General features: G+C 44.7%; 1 protein-coding gene across 6 annotated transcripts in view; it reads left to right on the top strand.

The window, feature by feature from the left end:
- ZDHHC20 (zDHHC palmitoyltransferase 20) overlaps positions 1-17,715 on the top strand; it is a 201,005-nt gene that overhangs the window by 147,676 nt on the left and 35,614 nt on the right. For 2 of the 6 annotated variants that reach the window (XM_072032682.1, XM_072032683.1), the window contains exon 1: positions 8,195-8,433. The exons of 3 other annotated variants lie outside the window; for them this stretch is intronic. In XM_072032682.1, coding sequence (XP_071888783.1) covers positions 8,284-8,433 — 150 coding nt within the window. In that variant the 5' untranslated portion in view covers positions 8,195-8,283. Of the gene's footprint in view, positions 1-8,194; positions 8,434-17,715 lie in introns of those variants that run through there. One more of the 6 variants, XM_072032681.1, reaches the window with a different exon arrangement.

The raw sequence follows: 17,715 nt of genomic DNA on the forward strand, positions 1-17,715 counted from the left end.
ATGTATCACACAAGCTACGTGCTCATCCAACGTGGGCTTTTTTCCAGCTCTGGCTTTAATGCAAAGCTGCCTTTTACTTGTTGCTGTTAATATTTTGGCAAATATTTTTTTGCTTGGAATGCAGATTATTCTCTAGCATATTATTCTGCGAATTGTTAATGGGTTTATGATGTTCTTTATTGCTTTTGTGGTTTCTTTTGTTTATCAGTGACATGCTTCCTACAAGCTGTTTGGTTTTCTGTTGGAAAAATCAATCCATCTAGCTTTAGTGTATCTAGAAGTTTAATGCCTCGTTGCTCATTTGTATCTGGGTTCATGCAATCAGCGATAGCTGCTTTTGGCAGCAGGTTACTAAAAATGGATTTCAACTTTTATTTCTTAACAAAAGATCTGGTGTCAAGTTCAGAGGGAAAAGAAAATAGATCTGATTATTTTAAAATGAACTTTGTGTCTATAGTAAAATAAGAAATGGGATAATTGATTAGGCATTAAAATACAGTTAAGAAACATTTTCTACTCTGAAAGTACAGCCAGGAAGGAATTCCTCTGAAAACCAGGGAAGACTTGTCCCTGGGAGAATCAGGCTCTGTGTTTAATTTGTAGTCTATTTCTGTTTGTCTTCACTAAAAAGATTTCCAAAAAAGTCTTAAAATAATTTCTCAGATAAAATATCTTAGACTCAAAGAGCTGTTTACATAAGTGTTAAGATTGATCTTGTCTCTTAAGGACTCCATCATAGTTTTAACTTTTTTTTTTAGTTCCTTGTAGTAACTGTATGGTATTTGCAAGCTGTCTGTCAACATTGCTCAACACCATTTCTTTAAATGTTTATGCCTACTGCCAATATGTCAGTTAAATGTATCGATTATGACTTTTTTTTAAGCTTTCCTCTGAACAGAAATATATAGAAAAATGAAATAAAATCAGATGTTAAAAAAAAAAAAAAAAAAATCCACTGTTGCTTATGAGTGTTGTTTGGAATAAAAATGTATAATTATATATTGTGGAGGTCTCAAAAATTGATTAAACTATTTTTTAAAAAGAAACACAAGGGTGAGTACAAGTCATTTACAGAATTTTAGTTGTATTGCCATAACAACACTTTTTACATTTCTTTCAGTTAGTTTAATTTAAGATAATTCCTATTAAGACCACTAATTCTTCATTGTTAAAACAAAGCACAGGCAGAAATGCAGTGTGGTATAATAGAACTAAGAGAAACTCGCTGGCTCTTTCTAGAAATCAATTTTGGTTTCTTGATCTGAACTCCGTTGTTGTTGTTTTTCCCTGCCCATGTGTCTGTTGAACCAGTTATTATTGAACGTGTGAACAAGACATTCACTCCCAATATCGAGGTTTGTGTGGAGAATACATAAAGCTTTTTTCAATCAATGCCAATGCCTAGGAATTACAAACATTCTGCCTCTGCACTCTGAAGTGTCTCAGAGCTCGTGTGGAATTTTGGGTGTAGAAACCGTGTCTTGGCCCTGAAGAGTTTACAGATTACACTCTTGTGTTATCTAGAAAACAGAGATGAGACAATAAGATAAACAAGCCAGGCCATGGATTATGTTTCTGTGGCACTTCACGTCCTGTGTGTTTAACAAAAAAAGGGTCATTGCCCAATAAAGGGCTAGAATGGGAACAAATTCAGATAGTTAAAGGAAATATTTCAAAATTCAGACATATTGTCCATGCTTTGACTTAAGCATAGAGAAGGATCAATAAGTATACACTGGGATTTTAAAATATAGTTTTCTTCTCATGCATTGCATGTCTTGTGTCTTCAGATTTAATCTTTCCTATGACACAATCACAGCTGGGTCAGGAAACTTCTCCAGTGCAGGAAAAAATCTTTAGTCCTTCTGAACAAATGAGATGTAACACAACAAGTGGTGTCGTGGTCATTGTTACGGAGATCCAGGCTGAGTGAGCAGCAGCTCCTGTAACGCAGCTGGTCACAAGTATGAGGATGAAACTGGTGGACGTAGACACACACTGTTGGCACCCAGACACCACAGAAATTCCTCCCAGAGAAACTGGAGATGTTGGCCGACAAGAGGCAGAAAGCCCCCTTGAGGAAAGGAAACCTGGGAGACCTAAGCATGAACAAAATTAATGCACAAACAAGCCGTACACTTCACTTGTCTGCTTTTCGAAGGTTTCCTGCTGTCTTTGTTGATTAAACAATCCCTAGTTGGTTCAATAATGTAAAAATGATGCAGCATGGGTGGAGGCAGATTTCCCATTAGGCTGGTATTGGCTTTCAGCTCAGAAAGTTTTCAGCTCATTAACCAGAGAGCCCCAGTGCAGAGCTCTCCTCACTGTGCCCAGGAACCACGCTGCTGCTTTGTGTGCACTGGCCTCCCAGAGCTGCTTAACCCACCTGGGAGGTTTGAGAAAGAACGATTCATTCCTTGCTTTTTCACAGCCATGAATCCAATGGGATGCTTGTGCTTTCCTTTTCAGCATGATCTGCCTTTCCCCACTGACCAAAGCATGGAAATAAGATGGAAGGTGAGAGGTACATGCTCTGCACCTTGCAAAATGTAGGATTTGTCTTGGCCTCGTTTCAAACACGGAGATAGGAAAATCTGGGAGGAGGGATATCCTGTAGTCAACGCAGAGAAACATGTGGGGTTTCAGACACCAGTGAGCTGCTCCAAACCACCCTCTGGAGGACATCTCTTTCTCCATGAGCTACAAAGGGAGCACAGAAGATGAGCTTCACTAGAATAAACTTGTGCTTTAGGAATGCCTGCTTTAGTCATAAATTTTAATGGACCCTGAGTATTTGCATTTGTACACTTTTTTTTATACATCAAAGTGCTATTTTATGTGAAGGGTGAAAACTCTTAGAAAGGAGCTCTTTTAAATCTTTTATGAATTGGGACCTTAAGGAAGTAGAGTATGAAATAAGAACCATTTAACAAGCAATTTCCTGGAGAAAGAATGTACTGCAGGACTGATGGACTCTATGCCTCACATCCATGATAGCAAAAATTTGTCAGTTTTAATATTGTCATAGGGAGTAACTAGTAGCTCTAAATCACACACACACACACACAAATAATAATAACAATAATACTTTTCATTATGGTGGGTTTTATTTCTCTTTTTTTCAGAATAGAGATTTTTTCTTTTTTAATTATATGGCACCTTATCTATTTTGAAATTGACACTACTGGAAGAAGAAACATTATTAAAAACTTTCTGTGTCTCTCTTAAATAATGGACACAAGGTAATTCCTAGAGCAACAGGAGCTGAGTCACAGGAAAAACTATTATATTCACTGCTGAAAATGAATGATACCAAAATGCTCTGCCACTGGTCTTTAGAAAAGGAGATTTCAAAAGAAAAGGAGACTATTTAAATGATAGGTCCTAAAGGTAAAAGAAGAAAAACTCTTTAAATGCTACTCCAAAGAACTGTAATTTAGGAGACATGAATATGACTGAACAAAAGGATGCTAGGAAAGCAAGGGATAAATCAATGCAGCTGAAATTAACTGTTTCAAATGCTGTTTGAGCAAAACAAGTTCCAGTTCAAACAAGGGCAGCTAATCACTCACAGTTAATGTATACAAGATTACACGAGCTGCACTGGAATGTGAAGAGCAAGTATTTACACCATCTCATTTGGTTTTATGCATATATCAGAAACATGAAGCCTACCAAAAAAAAAAAATGGATTTGTCAGTTATTACCAGGAGCAAATAAATAAGATTCCTAATGAGCCACATGATTACTTTGCATCAGCCTCCATCTAAGAGGCTGCTGGGATGCTCCTGCCTGGGGATGGCTTGTTCCTGGAATTTGAGATGAGCTACTCTGAGAGGAAAACATGCAGAAGCAAAATGGAGATGAAGCTGTTGTAGATGATGAGGGCTAAGTAGCACAGTGAGAAAGTCTGATGAACAGGAGTGCTTGCAGTGTTTTGCTGTAGGGCACCTTTCAAAAGGGTAGCAAAAGTTGGTAGTTGTTTAAAAAAAATGTTAAGGGATGATACACTAACAGTGCAGTAAATTTTGCCACCTGGTCCTGCCAAGCTGCACAAACTGTTAATAAACAGACCAACAAACCTCTGGAAGAGATGAGGGAGGTGAGCATTCTCGGTTGCTGCTCAGCTTCCCAGAACCTGCTCCCAAGTGTCGTTGCTTGTCCCTCACTATGCATGTGGCAGCTGACTTTACACTAGCTGCAGTGCTGTGGTTTGAGGCCAAAGAGGCGTGCAGTGATTTCTAGCAGAGCTTGCTTCCATCCTGCTTGGCAACCATTCAAGGAATTGGTTTCTGCCTAGGAAGTCCTTGTAGATACATCCCAGATGGCTCTGAGAAGTGGAAGATGTTACTCCCTGTCAGCTGTGCCAAGGGGTTCCTTGTGCAGTGCAACTCCTTGGGTGGTGGCAGGCCATCTGGGACAAGCAGTCCCTCCCTGCTGCCTCACAACCTTGTTTGGTTCAGTTCTACTTCATTTCCTCTCAGGATGGAAAAAACTGCACAGAAATGTTACTGGACAATAGCTGGTCAAAAATCATCTCTCCTCTCCTAGCTGTCACTGGTTTTCCATCACACCTAAGACATCTGTCTGACCCAGAACAGATACAGCATGCAGGCACAGGAACACTTCTGGTAAGACCATGGTCACAGCTTCCAGACTTCTTCAAAATCACATGCAGGATGTTTCTACAGCTCTGTACTGAAACACATTGAAAGATGTTCGTTAAACACACAAGTGACACCCATGGGTAATGGGTGAATGCAGAGTTACCATAGCGAGGAAGAGTCATGTTGGGTCACCTCATGCCTTTCCCAACCTGGTGAATTGTTTGCTTGTGAAGCCTGTTTGTATTAGCAGCTGCACTTCTTAGTCTTCCTGTCAGGAGGCATGCTTTTTGTGAGACAGGTTTTTGTGATTCATATTCACTACTGCTCATCAAGGGTCACAATATCATGAAAGTTGTGAGAGTGGGGAATAAGAATAATGTCAGTGGACAGTAACAGCATGGCAGGCTTAGTAAAAGGTGTTTGTAGCTTTACCTCACAGGTCCACCTTCTCTTCCTTTAGACTGGAGGCTTGAGAATATGATGTTTATTCATTGAACAATACACCAGTAAGAAACTAATAAAGCAATTAAATGGTTAAAAGCACACACAACTATAAAACTAATTATCATTCTTAAATCTTATAGATTACACCCAACCACTGTTGTGTTACAATCTCATCCCCCTTCCTTCTCCACTATGTCAGGGTGACATCAGTGTTCAAGCCCACTCCTCCTCACTTCACCTTCCCACACCAAGTCTTCTGGGCAGGGAGCTGAAGGAGTCCGGCAGGATTGTACGAGGGGCTTCGCTTTGCTGTCCTGGAGAGTTTGGGTCTGCAGGTCAGGATGCCTACAGCATGGGGGCATCCACACTCCTACCGTGGTCTCCCTCTGTTGAAGACTGGGGCTCCCAGTCTGCCTTGTTCCCACCAATGTGGTGATAGTCACTGTGGGCCACAGGGCTCAGTAGAGGGTGCAGAAAGTTCATGCTGTGAAATTGTTCATTTCCAACTGTGGTTGGTTAAACTTGAGGTCTTACTATGTGTACCCATTCCCCTTGTAAATGAGGTTCCCACGGCCCTTCACCTGAGACATTCAGTAAGTTAAGGCAAGGTTTTATATCCCACTGTCCATACTCCTCCTTTAATAAATCCACAAGCCACCATCCTGTTGTAAAAGAACCATCCCATTGCCAACCTGAAAATTAGTACCAGTCATCTGTTGACCCTCATAACACAGGACCTCTGTTGCATTGCCCATCAGAAAGAAATTAACTCTTTCCAAAATAATAAATAATAATAATAATAATAAAATCTAATAACTGGTTCACAATTTCAGTTGCCAGCAGTGATGTTTGGTACAATAAACAGCCAGAGATACTGCTCAATTTAATGCCTGAGAGTTATTTTCCATTAGATTGGCAGTCACTTTTGCCATCTGCCTCTTTTGGCTATCCCGAGTGGTTATCATTGTCACTGCAATAGATAACCACCCAAAGTTTGTTGAATTACTTTGTATGAGATTCAAAACTCCTCCTATTTTCTTTAGTATACCTGTGAGCATTTCAGACAAATTTAGGTCCTTTAAATGTCAGATGTGCCCTATACTGTTTCCACAATGTGCTCCAGGCAGTCAGGATGCCAGGCAGTCAGTATAGAAGAGGCAGACTGCGAACATATTCCAGAAAAATTCATTTCTGGCATTCCAGTTCCCAATTTCATCTCATATATTACAGGACTAATACTAATTTTTATTGGGATATGTTCAGTGGCCCAAACTAACCTGCACCGTATGTAGGCTGGTATAACTGTGCCCCTATTTGCTTGTAATGCAGACAGAGCTACAGAATCACAGACTGGCCGAGGTTGGCAGGGACCTCTGAAGATCATCTAGTCCAACCCCCTGCCAAGCAGGATCACCCAGAGCACATTGCACAGGATGGCACCCAGGCGGGGTTTGGGTATCTCCAGAGAAGGAGATCCCACAGCCTCTCTGGGCAGCCTGTCCCAGCGCTCTGTCACCCAAACCATAAAGGACTTCTTTCTTCTACGGTGATGAAACCTCCTGTGGTTCAATTTACAGCCATTACCCCTTGTCCTATCACTGGCCACCACTGAGAAGAGTTTGGCCCTATCCTCTTTACATTGTCCCCTCAGGTATTTGTAGCGGTTGATAAGATCCCCCCTCAATCTCTTCTGCAAACAGGCCCAGCTCGCTTAGCCTTTCCTCACAGGACTGATGTTCCAACCCCTTCATCATCTCCGTGACTCTACTCTGGAGCCTCTCCAGAAGTTCTGCGTCCCTCTTTTAGTGAGAAGCCCCCCTCCGGACCCAATGTCCCTGTGGTCGCTTTAGGGACCCCCGGCATTGATGGCCGGGGCCCGGGGCCCGCCGGTGCCCGCGGCCGCCACCAGGTGGTGCCGCTGCCCCGCGGGACGGCGATGGCGGGTGGCAGCCCGGCCACAGGGCGAGGAGCAGGGGCAGGGAGGGTCTGGCTGAATTTGGGGGGGGCACTTCTGTGCTGTGAGGTGACAGAGCGCTGGGACAGGCTGCCCAGAGAGGCTGTGGGGTCTCCTTCTCTGGGGATATCCCAAACCCCGCCTGGGTGCCGTCCTGTGCAATGTGCTCTGGGTGATCGTGCTCGGCAGGGGGTTGGGCTGGGTGATTTCCAGAGGTCCCTTCCAACCTCAACCAGGCTGTGGTTCTGTGATTCACAACGTGGCTGTGCCGTGTCACATTGGGACATTTCTCCAAAACGCCCAGCTGCCAGTCACAGCTTGCGTTCAGCAGTTTTATCAGCTGAGACCAGGAGGAAGAGCACCCTCTCATTTTGGAGATAAATGGGGATTTTGCCACGTCACGTGCCGATTCCTTTCAGCCTCAGGACTCTACCAATAGTGAGGCTCCAGCGCAACTAAAAATTTTACACATTTAAAATGTCAACATTAAAAAGAGTTGGCACTAAAGAAAGTCGATTCCTGCAAAGCAATGCAGCTGAAGAAATGTATTTCTGGAAGGTCGTGGTAGGGCCCACATTTTAGAGGCATGAACTGAAGTTTGGCAAATAGGCTAGTAAGTTTTTAATAAAGAAATACTGTACTTTGCTGACTCAGCCAGCCATTAGAGCCCCACAAGCACGCTGACGGTGTCAGCACGGGGCCTGGCCCTGTCCTGTGTGACTGCAGGGACAGACCCACACGTGGGGACGGGGCTGCCACCAGCCTGCACACAGCACAGAGCCACAAGGAGATTTAAGGTCGGGATTTAAGGTGGGAGAATGCCACCAAGCTTGCTGATGCGTGACTGCTGTGTCCATAACACGTTCTGTGTTGGTTACGGCTCCAACTGCTGTCCTGCAAGCCTGGTGCTCAACGAGCCCACTTTTAGGAGACGCTATCGGGCTGCTGTGAGGCACGAACCCTCCCTTACGGACTCAAACCCTACAACCAAACCCACCGTCCCCATCCCCACTCAACCCCTCCGGGACCCTCAGCCGAGCGCCCCCAGCACCTCTACGACCCCATTTCCCCCCAGGTTCTTTATGAACTGTTCCAAAGGGGCATGCCTCGGGGGGCAGAGAGGGGGATGTAGGCAGCTTTTTGGGGGGCTGGCAGCCCGGTGCGGGAGGCGGTGGAGCTGCGGGGCCGCCCATCGCCCGCCCACTGCGGCCCGCCCAGGGCCTGCCCGCGTCGCCTGGGGCGAGCTCCGCAGCGGCGGCCGTTGCTGCAGCGCCGCCGATGCCGCCTCCTGCGGGGGCTCGGCCGGGAAGATGGCGCCGTCCCACGTCCTCAAGTGCTGCCAGAAGGTGCTGGCCTGGGTGCCCGTGGTCTTCATCGCCTTGGTCGTGGCCTGGTCCTACTACGCCTACGTGGTGGAGCTGTGTTTGTGTGAGTGCGGGGAGGCAGGGAGGGAAGGACGGGAGGGTGAGGGGGCTGCTGCCGCCCGTGGGGGACCCCTCGCCTCCCATGGGGGACCCCTCGCCGCCCTCACGGAGCCTCTCCCCGGGCATGAGGAGACGGCGCAGCCCTCGAGGGGTTCCTTTTGCCCCCGAGGGGGTTTTGTTTTCCCTGCCCCGGGGGTGGCAGAGGAGCCGGGTTTACCTGTTGGCTGTGTGGAGGGAGGGGGCTCGGGGGGGCTCTGCCCGCCCTCAGGCACCTCACGGCGGCCGAGGCGGGCACAGCGTTTGGGGACGGGAACCTCAGGGGGACGATGAGGGGCAGAGACCCCAACCCTGAGACTTCCACAGGGCCCCTCAGGATCCCTACCGGGGCCCTGGGGGGGTCCCTGCCCCTCACAACTCCTGCCGCCCCGGAGAAGTTTCCCCTTCCCCTCCCTATTCCGATTATTTGCAGCCGATCCGGAACTTCCTCGTGTACCACACAACTACTTCAACGCCTCTCGCTGCGCTCCCTTTTGCCCCTGCTGATGAAGAGTCCCGGCCCCCGCTGTCATTGAGGTGTAATTGGGTTGGAAACATCCTCCCTAAGCGGGATTTGGGGCTTAGGGGCTTGTCGGGCTGCGTCAGGGCTCGTGGTGGTAGGGTTCGGCGTTACATAAAGCTCATTTGCAGTCGGTGTCGGTCAGAAGGATATTTACCCTTTTCTGGCTTTGCGGTCTGGTTCAGGAGGATGTTTACCTGTGCAGGAGAAATGTAAAAATACGGGGATACACAACCGGACTTGTTGAGCTAGGGCTGTTTTCAGCTGCGTGCGTAGGTGTGCTCGTGTCTGGGTCCCTACTCTTACCGCTGTTCATGTTACATACTTGCTTTGATAGCCCTAAACTTGTAAAGATAACTGGCCTTTAGAAATAATCAAGGTATTGGGTGGTTTTTTTTTGGTCCACAGTACTCAGTTCTTGCCTAACTTCTGGATAATACTGAGGTTTGGAGGGCATGAGTGGTTGCTACAGCAGTCCTGAGGGGGGCTGTGTGAGGTTATGGACTTACGTTTGTTTTACAGTTGTGATTGAAGTCTGACTGTTCCAGCAAAAGGCAGACCAGGAGTACGTGTTTCTTCTCATAAGTAAAGAACAGAAATTCAAGAGATGAAGTGACTTGCCCAGGGTCTCGCTGGTGATCTCTGGCTGAATCAGGGACAGGACCTCAATCCTTCAGCTCTGCATCCTGATCACAGAGTGGGTCAGGGCTGGTTGCTGGTGAATCATTTTCTTCAGAAAAATGTCTTTGGCCCTGATCTTACGGAAGACCTTTGCAGGCATAGAGGGCTGCAGAGAGTCCTGCCAAATTCAGCACGGTTTCATTTGCGTGAATTATTGAAAGGGCTGGTTCCTGTTTATGTGAGAACTTTCACATCTATAAATCTGGTTTCTAGACGTCTGGCACTTCTTGCTCGCAAATCAGCTTTATTTTTAACGTCTGCAGATGCAGGCTATTAAGAAAAAGTGGTCATTTAGTAAGAAAATTACCTATTGATTTTTATTGCTGTCACTGACAGCAGTTGTTAAATGTCAAAATGATACTTGGTGACCAAGATTTGTTTTCTATGATTTTTTTTTCCGATTTATTTTTTATTACTATTATTTTTAACCTTCTGTTGAATTTTCTGTATACTTTTGATGAAAGGTCAACTCCTCAAGGAAGAGGAAAGGTATTTTTTCTGAGCTTGTTTGTGGTTGAGTCTCCCCCCTGCCTCCCCCAGTTCTTTCCTTCCCCTTTTTTGACTTCGCTGTTATGCTGCATTTGAGTTCAAACAAGCACAGAGAGGATTTATTGCAAAATACAGGATTTTCTGTTTCTTTTGGCAGGTATGTTTACTTTCTCCCCGTGCTCCATATGTTTTATTTTGGCTTGAAAACTACTGCAGTGTGTACTGTGAAGAAGAGCTAGGATGCAATTAATACACTGCTAATGAATGAAGTGACATTGGTCTCTGCAGATGTGCCTGTACAGCAGGCGCAGAAGCAGGGCTTTATGTCTTGTTGCACTTCTGTGGCTGCCTTTAGCAAGGGGCACAATACGCAGCTGATGTGTGCCTGGGTAAAGGAAAGACAGGAGGAAGAAGGAAAGTTTTAGAAAAGAGGAAACAGACTAGAAAAATATGTGTAAAGACTGAGTAATACAGAAACTGTAGCCACACAGACACCAGTGGTTTTTTATTTCCAAGGTTATTCGTAAAGGTTAGGTAATTATTAAGATGTGAAGCTTACAAGGAAACAGGAAGAAAGAAAGAAGGCCTTTGTTCCCCCCAACTATTTCTTCCATCCTGTTTGTTTTCCTCCTTTGAGTCCCTGCGCATGAATTCAGAGTTAAACATATGTATTCAGTTAGTAGGTGTAGTAGGAAGCCAAGTGTAATGTAGTATCAGGAAATATTCTTACTAATCAAAGTAGAAGACGGTGTAGTAAATCGGGGTTGCTTCTTCTATCCCGTCATTCCTTTTTCCTTTCAGTTTTGCTTCCCAGCACTGCTTGCCCCACACTCCTCCCCTAGGACATTCCCCTACTGCTCAGTGTCCCGTGATTGGTGTCTGAAGCACTCGGGCTTGCTCTGTAATTCAGCACCAGTATGCGTTTACTTGGTTATGCCACTTCTACAACTTAATTATATTACTGACGTACAGCCTGTGAACACCAAGGAGGAATGGTATGGGCAAGATGAAAGGAGGTTCCCAGTATGAGCTCTTCTGTTGTTTTCCTCCTGTAGAAACAGCGTTGCGTTTCTCAGAAGCGTTGCAGCAGTACCTGGGTGAACGCTGGCCGTTTTAGAGCCCTGTTGCTGTGTAGTTGTGACCCAGCTGGTAAGCTAGCTATTAAGCTAATGGAAGGGTGAAAATGCCCTTTTCTCACCAAATGGATAGAAGGCGAGGGAATGTCAGCAGAGTAGTAAGAAGTGTGAACACGTAACTGAAGGCAGTGCAAAAGGCTTGTGGCCACATCTCATTCAGATTTTCTTCAAATGCGTTAAAGGAGAAAAACATGAATGAACACTCTCTTACTCGATTCTTTTTTCTTTCTGCATGTAGCTTGCAGGGAGCTCTGTCTGCAAGAAAGCACACCTAGAAATACGCTGTAAAATAGCTTTTCATTAGTCTAAAACCACTTCTTGTGTTCTTTCTTGTTATCAAAACATGTTTTGCTTTTAACATCGCTTTTGCAAACAACGGCGTTACTGTGTTGGTAGTGAATTGAACCGATTGTTTCTGGTCGCTACATCCCCTCAGAAGCTCAGCGTGAGCAGAGCTCTTCTCCTGGGGCTCATTTTCACTTCGGGCTGACTTGCATTTCATTACCTCTCCCTCCATCCTCAAAACCTTTTTGTGGGTGAGCAGCTGTAACGCGGCCTGGCCAGACCTCGTTCAGAAGTTGCTGTTTTGACGTTTGTAGTAAAAGTTAGTGGGTGAAACCAGCCTGTTTCATACAGACAACGCTTTGACTGAAGCACTGGCAGAATTCAGTAGTGCAATCTGCACTGAGAAAAATGTTATCTTTGGCTGAGTTTCCTGCAGATCGTAACTAAGGTCATTGGATGCTTTTACATATAAAAACAAAAATCTTGTTCAAGGTAGCATTTTACTTCTCTAGCTAAAACTATGTTCTGAAACCTCAGCCCAGAAGAGCCAGGACTAGTTACAAGGAGAATGGCTTGGTTTAGGAACCTACTGGTCTTTTATAAATGTTTCTATGTCTTAAATTCCTCAAAGCCTGGAAAACTGTGATTTTGAAAGCTGCAGGAGTAATTAGCTTTGCGTACTTTCTTAGCACCTACTTGCAGAGCAGTTTGCTTTTTTTAGTGCAGTGTAATATCTAATGTGTCTAAAATCTTGGCAAACAAAGCAGTCTGTAATTTGGGATTCATAACATGGTACAAACTTAACTGGTTATTCTGAAGGCTGCAGCGGCCCTTTTAGGGAGGGAGATGGCTCTGATTTCCCCAAAGCATTGTCAACACGAGAAGCCCTCTGTGATCTATTGTAATGCTCCCGTTTGAAGAGTCTGTTGCATACACAGCAGGAAGGTGATCCCATCTGCCTCCTCAGGAAGAAACCCAGGAGAAATCTCTGCCCAAAATGTGACTGCAGTAGTTATCAAGCAGTGGCAGTGTGGTGGAAGCAGCAGCAGCTCAGTAACTTCTGATTTCTGCCCACAGCAAAAGTGAAAGTATCAGCGCTTCTCTCCAGTGCTGGCATGTTACGCGTGCAAATCCATTCCCTGAGGAGCAGGGGGTTCCTCTTCCGGAGAACAAACAGCTAATTAAACACGTCGGATCATTAGTTAACTGTGCTTATGCGCCTCTCTTGTGAATTTCAGAATAAGGAAATTAAAACACCGTGGACACGCTTGGTTATGTTGTGGTGTCTTGGCTCAGGCACGCGGATTGTCATCTGAAAAGAGGACCTCTTCTGCTGCTAGCAGTACGTGGGATTCCTGCCAAGGTGCTCTGGCTGGATACAGATGTGTTGGAAAACCGGGTGCTTGGGCAGAAAGATTATCAAGCTGCTTATTTGGTGCTTTGCACTGCATTGGTTGTGTTAGTTTATAGGGCTGGCTGGGCACGTGCCCTTTATATGGTATGAAATCTGCTCTCTGGGCACTCCTCTAATGAAAAAAAACCTTCCATGAGCAGCAGCACTAGCTCAGCCTGGTTTCTTGGGAAATTGTTTTAGCTCTCTGCTTTCCTGAGCACTGCCCGAGGAAGGGCTCCACCCTCCTCGCTGCCAGCCCCGTGCAGAGCCTGGCCCCAGCCCTGCATTGTCACTTGTGTCACCGAGCCCCTGGGTTTGGTCCAGGCGTGCAGGGAGCGGCCAGAGGCACGAAATGAGCACCTGAGCTCAGAGCTGCCACGTCCAGACAGGGAGCACCAAACTACCTGTCCTGTTCGGGTGAAATTTGCTGCTGCCCACTTAGAGTTCTACTAGCAAATTAAAAACTCACCCCTGGTTTTAATTAGAGGTTTTGCTTCATCACTTACTGGTCTGCCAGTCTTCTACAAGATGCTTTGAGATAAAAGGGCCAGAATATCAAGTGCATGCTTTCAGCAGACGGTAATTAATTTGAGGTCGCTGACTCTGTGTACCATGAACTTCAGGTTCTGCTTGAAGTTTAAATAATTAAAACGTTGTTCTCTAGCAGCTCAGATTTTTATGACTTAATGGAGACGTGCTTTCTGTAATCAAAGGATTTATGGCGTGACAAAGATGGGTATCGGAGCTGAGCTCTTCATACACCTGTCACAGGGCCGACAAACACTCAGGTGGCAACGTACCTGCCTTCACGTCTGGAGCCTGAGACTGCCCGTGGCGGAGAGCAGGGAGGGGAGGAATCCCAGCTGCCTGCCGAAACTTGTGCCTGTAAATGCTGAGGGTTTGTTGGGCTCCTGTTTAACCCAGTCGATACATCAGTGTTTGTCCAGCTCCTTTCATTCAGCGCTCCTCTTGCAACTGGTAGGAATTCCTGCTGTTTTAAGATGCATTTTCATTCCCAGTGTTACAAACACCTTTCCTGAAACATTTTATGGAGTTTTCAGCTCAGCTCTGTTGTTAAACATCTCCCCGTTGTGTACATACGTTGTTCAATAGAAACATTTGACAAGTAATGCCAGGCCTCTTTCCTGCATCAGCTGCATCTCCACCAAGATGAATCAGGTGTAAGAGGAGCAATGAAACCGTAACAAAAACATCTGCTCTGTTAGCCAGTTCCCCAGTATCTGTTGTCAACAAATTGTTTTCTGTAAGGTATGTTTAGCCCCTCCTGTCCTGTGCCAAGCAAAAAACCGGGCCTTTCCCCCTCTTCCTCCGTGGAATGCCTCCTCTTGTAACTTTTGACTCTCTCTTCTTATCTGTGCTAAAAATCAAGTTCCTCCCCTGCAGCATATCAAGCACCTGCTTTTCCTTTCTTTCTAAAGACCAAGTGGCTCATCAGTTCCTTATTCATGTTCTCTTTTGACTACTAAAAGTGTCGTATGGGTACAGGATTGTCAGAAAGGATCTGCTCACAAGATCATTAGATCACGAGAGCAGCATGCCTTGCCTCTGCAGTTTCTGTAATGCTCGCTCTGCTGCTATATATGGTGCAGCATCATCTTAAATCTGAGCCACGAAACCATTTCAATTGTGTGATGAACAGAGAGATCAAGTGAGGTTTCTGTGCCAGTTTTTTTGTTTGTGGTCTTTGGGTTGTGCATCCTGATGTCTGTCTCCAGAGTGGGGGATTGTTGTGAAGCAGTAAGCAGTGATACATTTTTCATCTTCTTTAGCTTCTTTGGTACAAAAAAAAAATAAATTAGAGATGTGGTACAATAACAAATAAAGATGTAAGTAATAACTCATCTGGAAGTAAGCAAGCTAATACTGCAGAGAGAGTGAAACAATTCAGATTAAATGGAAAGTTGAGAGGAACAGATTTGTTTAGAGTGAAGTAAACCAAGTTGTAAGCTGCTTTCCAGTTGTCTGTGGTAGGCTCAGAACTGACATGAAATGCCTCAGCTATTGTCTGTAGTTAACCAATTCTCTCCATTCTCTCCATGTGTGTTATTGTACCATTCTTCTTGGCAAGCAGTCAGTGCTTTTGCCTTTGTCAAATCTGGATTAAAGAAGCAGAGAAGCAAAACCTATTTCCACAGTGCTGGGATAGGTGGTGCCTGAAGGCTCTCACAGCTCTGGGGTTGTGGTGTGGGATTCTCCTGGACACTGCAGAGGAGCCCAAAACAACAGAATCTGGTTTCTGTTCTGGAAAATCCTATGGAACTGGCATGCAAGTTTAGTTGGAAAGGTGATGGCAGAAGTTAATTCACTTTGCAGGTGTCAGGCATACATCAAATTCTTCACTTGTTTCTTGCTGGGCAGCTTGCCAATCCCACTGTGTTACATCCAGTGCCCTGCCACGGGAGCCCTAATGCATCCTGGAGGTGTAAGAGGCAGCGCTGTTTCTTCCCTTGGCACGTCATGTTAGGATTTGTAGTTCAGCTGACCTTTTACTGAGTTCTGAGTTAATGCTTTCCAGGAACATGTGCTGAGCAGTCAGCAGGCAGGTGAGCTCTGAGGACTTGCTTTGCTGGTTGTAATTTTGTTGTTTTTTTTTTTTTTTTTTTTTTTTTTTTTTTTAGGAGGCAGGAAAGTTGAGAGTATTGTTTTTTGGGGAGTGCTATTTTAGTTTTTTTTTGTTTGCTTTTTGCCTGTTTCAAGCAATATTTACTGAGAGCTGTACAGCTTATTCTGGATTACTTTCTAACTTGTAGTATTGGTGTTTTGGAGTATCCAAAATTCCCTTTGTAGTGCTTTGTGCTGCCTTTGTGCTGTCACTTGTTCATGTTCCTGGCTGGTCAAGCAGTAAAATAAGATCTGGTGGAGGGGGTGGAAATCTTGTCCTCAAGCCAAAACTTTCTGTCCTGTTATCCCGGATGTTTGTTGCCCTCTGCAGCACCTGCTTCTTTTGTTATATTCTTGGGGCCATCCTTTTTTTTTCCTTCTTTTTTTTTTTTTTTTGCAAGGAGACTAGAGGAAGTATCTTTAGCTGCAGTCAAGGTTTGTCCCAAGATATTTCAAACAAAGGAAGGTTTAATGAGTGACATTTTGTTCTGCCAGAGGAATGAGCAGCTAAGGCTCTAGCATCAAAAGACAGCAGCATTTGTTGTCAGCCAACGTGATGAACCATACATGGACAGAATCTCTGAATCACTGTGAAAAGTCTCTGAACCTTTATCTATTCCATAAATACGTTAATAATAAAAATGATACGGTATTAAACATTTAACACCTGGGGCCTGGGGCTTGTAAATATTAATAAAGACAAATTCCCCACCATTAAGCTTGCACACAGCTGATAGACATGGTTTTAAATGACACATTTTTCAAAACAAAACTTTAAAGGACTTAATCTCAGGTGGCAAAGAACAGCCAAACCCAACCAATGGTACAAAAAAATTGAACTTAAAACTTAATTTGAGGAATCCGGTAACATAATGCATCAAAGGAGGTCTGCTTGCAGGGTGGTTTGACTTCTCGCATTATTCATTGACCCTGGCAGCAGCACGATCTTTGTCTCAGAAACAAAGTACCTAATACTCTGTTGATTTACAAGGAGAATTTTTCCCAGAGTTCTGCAAGGAGATTTTTTATATTTGAGAAAAACTTGCTGCAGGCAGGGCCAGCAGCTAAGTAAGGAGACATTTGATTTTGCACAAATCTGAAGACAAATGCAGGGACAGGTTTCCTACCAACAAAGTAGAGACCTCCAGTCTTCTCCTGGTTCTCTTGCCACATCACAGTAGTTCATGTCTGAAGGTCACGGTAGCTGAGTCTGGTGTTTGTGTCACCAAGTGATACCTCTGCACACCTTCAGAATTTGTTTGGAGTAGTTCATTAAAGATGGTTTCTCTGTTTTCATTCACCTGGAAAAGTCTATTGAGAGATAAAATTGCGTGGTGGTGTTTTTTTTTTTTGTTTTTGTTGTTGTTGTTGTTTTTTCTTTAGATGTGTTGGTGGTTTCTAGTGTCACCTGCAGAACACCTAATCTTGTGGAGGGTGCGGAAGCCAACCCTGTACAACACCTGATACTGGCTCTCTGTCGGCACTAGCTGATGCTCTTATTTGAGTCTCAGATCTCTTGCAAGCGTCCTCATTACACCTTAACTACAGAACCAACTGGAGTTGCTCCTGAGACAAAAAACCCTTTGACAAGTACAGATGCTTGGGCACAAAGTTACAGGGAACTTAATTTGGCCAACCTGAGTGTAAACACCCCTCCTTCAACTGTAAGTGGAATTAACTCATCGTGTGGACAGAAGTTCCTTACAGGTGCATCTGACGTTCCATGTTTTTTTTCTGCCATTTCTGTTTTTTCCCCATTTTCCCTGTGATCCAGAAGGAGCACAGCTGGCTGACATGTAGAACTAATGGCTGTCTGTCTTCCAAGAAGAAACCAAGCTTTCTCTTGGCTTTATACAATAGCTTAAAGTCAATATTGAAAACAACTTCTGTGCAGCACTACCAAACTACTGGGCAATAAAGCTGTTATTGTTATGATACAGTAGATTGGGAGGGGGGAGATCTGAAAGAAGAAATCCAATTATTCTCCTAAGCAGCTAAGAAAAGCATGTAGAAGTAATGCTAGGGTTTAAAATCAATCAAAATGCAAATAGAATGAGCAGTGACACCAGTGATTAAGTAGCTGAAGAAAATCAAGTTACATTAGGTTTCTTTGGGCAATTATGG

This window comes from Anas platyrhynchos, chromosome 1, assembly GCF_047663525.1.
Source record: "Anas platyrhynchos isolate ZD024472 breed Pekin duck chromosome 1, IASCAAS_PekinDuck_T2T, whole genome shotgun sequence".
Taxonomy (NCBI): domain Eukaryota; kingdom Metazoa; phylum Chordata; class Aves; order Anseriformes; family Anatidae; genus Anas; species Anas platyrhynchos.